This window comes from Oryzias latipes, chromosome 24 (assembly GCF_053564925.1).
Source record: "Oryzias latipes strain Hd-rR chromosome 24, Olatipes_Hd-rR_3.1".
NCBI lineage: Eukaryota > Metazoa > Chordata > Actinopteri > Beloniformes > Adrianichthyidae > Oryzias > Oryzias latipes.
In genome coordinates, this window is record NC_136260.1 from 9,404,576 (window position 1) to 9,414,230 (window position 9,655).

Below are 9,655 nucleotides of genomic sequence, written 5' to 3' on the forward strand. Positions count from 1 at the left end.
TTGATGGGCAGCACGCTGACCACTTTAGAGGCTCGGTTTCGTCTGAAACGCCAGGGTTCAAACGAAGCAGAAAGTCGAATAAGACTGTCCGACTGCTGCGTGAATCAGCAGGAAAACCTTTTCCACTCGGCCGCTTTTCCACAAAAAAAAAAAAAAAAGAAAAACATCCAAGCCAGCAGAAGTTCTGCCCTGTCTGACTGAAGAGACATAATGAGCCTAGCGACAAAAAAAAAGGAGAACTGCTATTAGAGAAAGATTGTCTGTTTCCCTGTTGTGCAAAGAAATCAAAGTCTGTCTGTCATTGTGAAAAATGGGACAATAGGATTCTTTTGCTGCACATATGTGCAAATATAATAGTGTTTCTGATAGACGTCCGCAATGTTTAAAATCATTTTTCTATCAAATAAAACTACCAAAATCTGTTAAAGATGCACATTTGAGGAAATGAATCAGTGATTTGCGTGTTGGATCACTCTATTTAGTGTTTTCAGGTCAGATTGCGTTGTAGTGCAACACATGTAACTCAGGTTTTTACAATAAGGGTTTCCTTCACCCTGATATTTAGACTAACTCTTCCATTTGTGTGATATGTTTCTTTAATCTCAACAATGACTTTGAGAGCTGCCTATCACAGATGGCTTTATGCGATGAGATCTCAGACTAACTGCAGGTGTGATGGTAAGCGAGGCGGGGAGCAGGCCCCATAGTCAGCTCCTCAGCACCAGAATCTGTGGAGAATTTCCCCACCATATAAAGAGTTAGGCATGAATATGTTGCTAGGTTCACTCTTAAAGTCTTACTCCGAAAATCTTTTGATGTATTTTTAAAAATTCCCGTTGTTCTCTTACTCATATTTATGCCTGTGAGTTGTGTGTGGAACAGTTGGCATGAAGCAAGCCCGCCCCTATTTTCTATTATTTATCTGTTTATACGTTCTCCTGCTAACTTACACCCCCTTATAACCCCAACTTAACATTAGTGGTGCAACAAAAATGGTGAGCAATAGAGGGCCCCTCCAGCCGTGGAGTAGTTTTGATCCAGATTCCAGCTCAGATGAGGAGAACAAAGACATATGTGGATCTATTTGTCTACAAGTGGATCCATCAGAATGGAGCGGAGCAGGGACCAATTTATTTTCTCTGTTGCAAATAAAATCTTTTTCAAGCTGCATTTTTCATCTGCTCCTGATTCACAACAATTTGAATATAGAAATAATTAGAAATGCAGTTTTAATCTTAATTCATCATCAGAAAAATGCCACAAGAGCATGTTAAAAACAACAAAAACACAATTTTTACCCAAGTGGGCCTTTAATGTTTGCATGAAATTTGGATTTTTGTACAGTTGAGGCTGATTTTTAAGTAGTATGTGGGCAAGCAGAGCAATATAGTTGGCGGTTTGGATGCACAAACTTCTAGAGAGATCAGATACTTTGTGTAATTCGTGTTTTTGTGTGTGCAGTTGATTTTATAGGGGGGTTTGACTCATATGGCTACCAGGGTCCTCAAAAGACATCCCATCTCCAGCTGCAACCCATGTACATGTGAGTAAACCCCTACAGTCTCGTTGTATACAAACCTGTGTGAAAAGCATCAGGAAATGAAAATAACAGGAAACCATCATCTGTTGTCCTTCGTGTGGATGCTAATTTTTTGATTACCACCCTGAAAAAAAACAACCTCGGTGCTGACAGCACTCCCTGACCGCAGCAGGTCAGAGTTACCCGCTGCGCTGCCCTAAAACGCTTCCTACAGCCCGCCTGGGGCGATGACCTCGCATCCAAACACCCCAGATCCCAGTCCAATCAAGCTTCTGCAGGAGAAGCAAACCGGATCCGAGGACGCCCCGCCCCAAAACTCAGCAGAGAGCCCAAAGGAACAATCAAGTTGATGATGTTCCCACATGACATCCTTGAAGTTTTATTTTTGTGCCCTCATGGGTGATGTCTGGGAAAACAAGATTAGACAGATGGTTAAAGAAGCATCTGTCTAAAAAAAAAAAAAAAGAAGCATTTTTCTGACATCCTAACTCCTCCTTAAAGAGATGGCAGTTTTCAGTCTACATTGATCCGTATTCTGTGGATAGATGATACAAGCACATTTACTGAACTGTCTCACTCAAAATGAATAAAGATTGTCTGGTTTTCTATGTTTTTGGTCTGTAATCATGAACTTGGCTCCTAAGAAACCCAAAGTTTGGACTTCAGCTTTATTAAAAACCCTGAAAATGAACCAGACTTCAAGGTTAGACACTGTCTTACACTGAGGGGGCAAGAAAAACAGCAAAACAAATATACCTATGTAACAAACAAGATTAACCTTTGTGCTATCCTAGGCACTTTAACGTTGGGAGTTGGGTCATCTAGACCCACTAAACAGTGCTCTGAACCTTTTTTCTTCTGTGATTTGTGATCTTCACTGGTGTCCATGGATTATATGAAATCTTTCCACCTTTATCCACCTTTGTCATGGTAGGAATAACACGTCAATGCAAGGGTGGGGTCATCTAAGATAGCACAAGGGTTAAAAAAACCCGTGATGCTTCCACTAGGGGGCGACAGACATATTATCAATATCCGTTTGCATTAAAAAAAGGGCAATAACAAAGTCTAAAGACAGGAAAACTAGTATCAAGGTGAAACTGTGGAGTAAAAACAGAGAAAAGGAAGGAGCAGAATGATGGATGACACACAGGACTACACAAAGAACAAAGGCAATAAAGGGCCATTCCATAGTTTTATTTGTCCCCAGTGGAAGTCATAACGCAGACCATAAATCATCAACCCCCCCCCCCTTCTAGATATTAGCCACAAACATTCACACAACAGCTGGAGCATAAATACTCATATCTATAGATGCACCGCAGACCACAAACACACACACACACACACATGTATCAGTGTTTGTGCTGATGTACAGGCTTTCTCGCCAACCTGCACATACTTTCCACGTGTGCGGGCGAACGCAAGCTTACGCAAACGTCATCAATATGCTATTATTGCTCCCCAGCTGTTGTCCTCACGCTTTTGGTGTTTATAGTCTCTGGCCAGAGGGACCTATGAAATAATGGCACATTCCCCCTTTTCACACAGACACACACTGGCAGCGCATAACAATCATCCCCTCCAGAGCTCTAGAGAAATACCCCCTTTTTTTATAACCACCCCGCTAAAATTTGGTCGTAGTTGACCTCTTTAGCCCATGATACTATAAGTATTTTTAAACATGCTATATGAGTTATTTTTGGGATTAAAATAAGTGAATTTTCAAGATCTGGCAGGTTATTTTGAAATGGATTGTTGGAAAAATTGAACTATTTCTTGAAAAAGGTCCTCATAAATTTATTTTTGGGTATTTGAGAGATTTTAGCAACCAAATCTGTAATATAATATAATATAATATAATATAATATAATATAATATAATATAATATAATATAATATAATATAATATAATATAATATAATATAATATAATATAATATAATATAATATAATATAATATAATATAATAAAGGATTTAATCTATTTCTGCATGAAGTTATCAAAGCATTTTAACAGATTTTATTGCTTTAGAAATGAGAAACACAAGGGAGGAAAAAATGTTTGTTTGAGGAATTAAAGTCAAAGAAAATGAACTTAAATAAAATTAAATGAAAAATGTCTTTAAAAACAAAGCAGCTTCATGGAGGGTCACATGAGTAAAGAGTCAGAACACAAAAAAAGTCTGAATTATTTTGATCTTTTAAAGGGAAAAAATAAACTTTTATTTGTGTTTTTGGGCCAGAGAAATTAATTATTAATGTAGATTAAAACTCAAACTGTTTCTTGACCCATTTTACACTTTAAAATGAAATAAATTAGATAAAGTTTTTATTATTTGCTGTCTCTTACATGAGATTTTTTTTCATTTAAACTTGTCAAAAGAAAACAACTTACTTGTTTGTTTTAACTGGAAAAAGGTTTTTGGGCAAACTCTGAGCTCCATATTTGCCATTGTTGATTTTGTCCTGTGTTTGTTGAAGAGGCATGGGTTTAAAAAAAAAGGATAAAAATGATTTCATGAAAAAAAATGCTATTTTAAATGTCAACATGATAGATATTTATAGCTTTAACGTTATAATTGTTTATATCAGCAAAAATAAGTTTTTTAGCTGCATCGATAACTGTCAATACGGGACACAAATCAAGTTTTCCTGCAGGTTTAAAACTGATTTTCAAAGAATTATTAATGTAATAAAATCTGCATTTTTTCCCTTCTGTTTTCATTTGACATTTAATTTTGAAACATTTTAACACTTATTAAAATGACAAATGTGCTCCTATATCTGTAGAAAGTGCATTCTACCAAACCTAAAATTGAAAGCACAGAGGGAAAAAAATTCAAACTTCCTGAGCCTGTGTTGGTTGTCAACAAAATACTTTTTTTATTCTGAGCTGAAGATTTGTTAAGGACATAGATTCAGAGGTTCTGGGTTCTTAAGAGAGTCAAGATGTCTCCTGAGTGTGTTTTAAGTCATAAAAACACACACAAGTGCTTCTGCTGTTCTCCTCAAGCATCACTGGCTTCCTAAGCGAGAATTAGTTGATGATACTGAACAAAGTAAATGTGACGCGTTCCATCATTAACCTTTGAACCTTCAGTGTTTTTTCAGTTATCCTAACATGTGTGCAACACTTTTAAAGATCTCAGATGGAGATAATACTTCGAGTGTGTCATTGTACACTGATTCAGAGCAGGTTTGGGTTTAATTGAACTGTTTGAATTTGTTAGTTGTGCTTTAACAGCTTCTATTTTCTTTATCTTTTTTTTACAACAGGTCAAAATAAACCCACTTCAGGAGAGCTGCCTCAACCAAGGAGCATGGCTTAAAACCACACAGAGACAAAGACGAGTCATCAAAGATTGGATGAGTCATTGCTATTCAAACAACAAATCCACTATATCCTCAAGCAGACATCCTCCAATGACTCTTGTCTGCGAAAGGATTTCCTGAGGAAACACTGACATCAAGTGGCTGAATGAAGTAACTGCAAGAAGGTCCGATTAGAAGCCAGTGACTTGATCCCTTGATTTATGCTCATGGACACATTTTCTATAAAGGAAACCAAAAGGGTGCAAAAAGGCAACAGCTCAACTTTTCGGGACATTTCTTGTTCTTTCAACAGTAGTTCCTGAGGGGTGGACGACTTAAAGCCTCTGCAGGTTGAGGAATGTGCAAATACTCCTGACCAAAGACAAATTCTTTCTCATCCTTTGCTCTTGGTGCCTGACAGGATGAACTCTGGAACACCAAACCGCCGGTCATGGAATGTGAGACTCCTCTCTTATACACCAAGAATCTGGAAGCAGGAGCTGCAAAAAATAATAAAAAAAACGGAGGCTTGATGCAAACTGGAGCTGCACACAAGCACAAGTTCCCTCTTCGGTCCTGTGGAATGTTGATGGCGGCGTGTCCGCTCACATGCGCTCGCCTTACTCATGCATGAGGACAAGCACCAGGAGAGAGCATATACATAGAATAGAGCGCTCATCTTTTCTACTAACAATATCAATCTTACTGTTTACAAAGAAGGTTGTCGGACAAAAAGACTTGCACTTCAAGATGGGGGGGGGGGGGTCTTTCTGTCATAAAAGGACAAACTGTTGTTTCGTCTTTTGCCATCTGAAGTTTTGGTCTTCCGCTCGAACGTAGGTGCACAAACACTTCTGAAGCAGTTAAAGCGTGTTGCACAGAGAGGTAAAAAAAAAAGGATAATATTACAGCCTTTACAAAAATGACAATCAAGCCAGAAAAGTCTTGATCTAAAAAAAAAGGCAAAATTGAAAATTAGATGATTGGAATCACCAATTCTTTGTTTTATCCATTAATGTCTCAACCTGCCATAGGAGGTAAAAAAAAGTAAAGAGAGACGTGGGATCTCACTGAAACTGCCCCTTTGATGGGCTTTAACTGCTCAAATTCTAATGATGAAAGTGCAGGAACTCCTTTAGCTTCAGAATGAACTGAAAAGGCCTCAAATGTCTTAATGGTGGGATAGAAATGCAGCTTTTTGTTAGTTGTAGTCAGTTATAAGACCTTTACTTTGAAAGGAAAAATTTTGAGGCCTTCTCTCTTAATTAAGGGAAACTCTTAAAGGACAGACTTCCATGCCGGATCCCGCGTGTCCGTCTCTACCGGGTTCAGGAGTTGCACCGCCGATGGTTTTACCGGAGAAAACATTAAGTGTGCTTGCATGAGGTTGTTTTCTGAGCTGTTGCATATTTAATCTCATGCTGCGTGTGACTAACTAGCTTTGTAAACATGGGAACTGTCTGGTGAATGCTCCTTGGTTTCCTTCAAAGAATCCTTAATGTGAACTTTGCTGTGCTTTTTTTCTATAAATACCAGTCTGAAGTGTCTGCAGAGTGTAGAAAAATAGCAAATGTAAAAGACCCTCAATGTAACTTTGAACTTTTCGATGTTTTTTATTCACATGTGGCTGTGTTTACTGTTTTTTCTAGTCGAGTACTTATGTGCGGTGTGCTATAAAAGTGGGACTACTTGGTTTTATTTTCTCTATCTGTACAGTGTGTTTGAAATAAGAGGGTAGGACAGTGAGAGAAATGATGCAATACAGTCTACGGCATGTTATTTAGGACAAAACTTTAAATTATATCTTGACTTTAAATGTTTCTTTTTAATAAATTAAACTTCTCCTGTGAAAATATATTTAGTTTACCTATAAGTTCAAATCTGGAAAGTTTATTATTTCACCTTCATTTGCACTAAAAAAATGATTTTTCTTTATTTTATTTTTATTTAATCAAAGTTTGAACATTCACTGGTGCTAATACAAGAGAATCTGTCAGTTTTAACACGGGTACATTAGAAAATATTGATAAAACCAAGTGATATTGAGGGATAGGATGATAGTTTTCTGGTTTGGTGGACCTGTACAGCAAACCATGGTGTGTGCTGATCCCTTACAAACATTTACCATTTAGTAAAACTGACTCTAAAAACGACCTTTTTAAAAAATATGTCAGGTAGTTAATCTTTCATTCCTACGTCTAGTTTTTTTATGTTACAAAAATGATTTAAAAGCATTAATGCAACCTCAAATTGAAAACAACAAATGTCATTTTTTTCTAACTCGGTAAACCAAAAGGGAAGCATCCAGGCATTCATTATCTATTCTTAATTCTGAGTACAGGGTTAAAGGGGGCTCTGGAGCCATTCTCAGCTAGCAAAGAGCAAATGCACATCTTTACCTGGACAGCTCAGAAAATAGAGCAATTTTGAAAAAGAAATGTGGGCAATACAAAGTACCTCCACCCTTCAAAAGCTGGTTAATTGAAGTATTCTCAGCCTCTTGTGCAGGTTTTGGTGGTGTTTCTTTGTTTTGTTTTGTTTTTAATTCCCTTCTGCTTCTTTTATATGATTTGCTTCTGCACAGCCCACCAAAGCTGTCTGGATTTTAATTACGGGTCAGAAAACCTTAATTCTCTTCTGTTTTGGTCCGACTTGTGTATTTACAGCTGTTCTTCAGATCTATATCTTTCTGCAAATTTGAGAAACCTTTTGTGCTTCACATTTCTCAGTGGAAGACATGTAAATATGCAGGGAACTTGTAGTCAACTTTCATAACTTGGGTCCTGTAGTGGCTGCAAGAAAATCCCGCGTCATTACCCTTCCACTGCCGTGCTTGGTACTGATAAGTATCAAGTGGTTCTGTTTACCTGCTGTGTTTGGGTTTCTGCTAAAAGCATTGAAGTCAAACTCCTCTAGTTGTTCAATAAGTGATGGATTTTAATAATCTGCTTAGACACCAGAGACTTTTTCTTGCTTTAAATTCTGCTGTCATGGCCTTCAAGATATGGAATGAGACCTGCTGGATCTGCATAAGTTAACCTAAAAGGTCTGACTATATCCACCTGTGGACTCCAAATTGTTTGAAAGTGGTGGATTTATGACCCTTTCCTGACTGATAATAGCAGCAGTTGTATTAGACGCGCCTCGTCGTTATTGTGTTGATTTAAACCTAAAGCTCCAGACAAACCCTCTGCCTTCACAGAGGTCTGCACATGTGTAGATGATTAACCACCACAGGGCTGATGATTTGCAGGACCTACTTAGCCTCTGAAATGCAATTGAAGTTGTAAAGTGCTACTTAGTATTGCTCACAGATTTTCTTTATGGATTTATTTTTTGGTGAGTAAATGATGTGGTTAGAGAAAAAAAAAGTTATTTGTGGTTTTTCTGTCTAGGTCATGGTTGGTCAACAATTAACTTTTGTAGATATTGTTTACACTTTTTATTTAAAGTAAAGGTACGAAGTTTTGCACATGAGCACCTCCAGAGCTTACAGTCAATCCACCAGAAGACACAGGCGAGCCTGGTTCTGTTGAGTTGTCAGTAGATTTATCCCATAGAGCTGAAGGAAGAAGAAAGAAGTGATCTACAATTTACAGGTTTTGCAATAATCACAAATCAGTGTAGCACTGACTGTAAGTTAATGCATCAATGTGACTTTATGCCAGCATATCCAGTAATTCTGTAGCTCTGGAGTGACTGAATTTTGGTTTACAGCTGACGCCAACCATCTATGTACAATAGTTTCTCCTGCAGGTGACTGTATGAAGAGAGCTGGGATTAAAGTAGAGTTAAGGTGGAAAGGCTGCTGTCTTCTCTTTTTGATTTGTTTTTTTTAATTACAGTGACAAATTCTGAGTTGCATGTTTACAGAACTTTTCAATTTTATTTCCCAGGCAATGGGGATTTTTTTTTTAAATAGAGTTTTCTTCTACGGTCAATGGAGGTCTGAATTCTGTTTCACCAATATCCAGATTGTTGGCATTTTTATTTCATCTTTAAATGCTCAAATGTGAACATAAAGCTGCAATTTCAATAAGTGTCAGAGTAAAATGTTTTACCAATTAGTGACAAACATGCTGAGGGAGAAAATTGTTGTTAGAATTCACATGGTTGCATCCTTGAGGTAATTTAAACTCAAAGTTGACATATTTTTGAGTGAAAAAAGTATAAAAAAAACATTTAAGGCTGGAAATATAAGGGTAATAAAATGGTTGCCAGAGTGATGCAAAGAAATTCCGCCGCTATGCATCAAGTGATGCCTGGTGATGTAAAAATGATGTTAATCCGAGTAAGCTTTGTTGCTCTAAGAGCAGAATGGGAAGACGTGAATTTAAATTTTATCCTTATTTGCCAACACAGTTTCGACCAACCAGGTTTCTGCCAGTTTCTTACTGCGCAAAACCATGAGATCTACAAAGTCTCACTACACCATCAAGAAAAATACACTTTATTAAATGTTTTTGAGGCCATTAAGCCATTCATTCATAAAATATGGCTTTAAATATTTACAATAATTAAATTATAACAGTGTGATATCTTTCTATATTTAAGAATTTTAACTTGTTTTTATTAGTGACAGCAGCACATTCAAGTTCCTTTCAAAATAAAATTCATCCTGTGTGTCAAATAAATCTGTATGCTGCAGCAGATTTACTTGAATAAAAACTAAAGTTTAGTGAATCATGGCATTTTCTACTATTATAACTTTGACGCAATGTCATCCTTTTTCTCCTCAAATGTAAGCATGACAACGTTGGTGTAGTATACCTTTTTTTATATATAAAATTTAAATATGTAAAT

At 37.1% G+C, this 9,655-nt stretch overlaps 1 protein-coding gene across 2 annotated transcripts in view; it reads left to right on the forward strand.

Moving 5' to 3' along the window:
* The window catches only part of nkain2 (sodium/potassium transporting ATPase interacting 2), an 81,258-nt gene extending 72,603 nt beyond the window's left edge, over nucleotides 1-8,655 (forward strand). Inside the window, exons 7-8 of one of the 2 annotated variants that reach the window (XM_004083732.5) lie at nucleotides 1,462-1,543; nucleotides 4,817-8,655. In XM_004083732.5, coding sequence (XP_004083780.2) covers nucleotides 1,462-1,543; nucleotides 4,817-4,826 — 92 coding nt within the window. In that variant the 3' untranslated portion in view covers nucleotides 4,827-8,655. Of the gene's footprint in view, nucleotides 1-1,461; nucleotides 1,548-4,816 lie in introns of those variants that run through there. The other variant, XM_023953082.2, reaches the window with a different exon arrangement.
* Nucleotides 8,656-9,655: the final 1,000 nt, after the last annotated feature.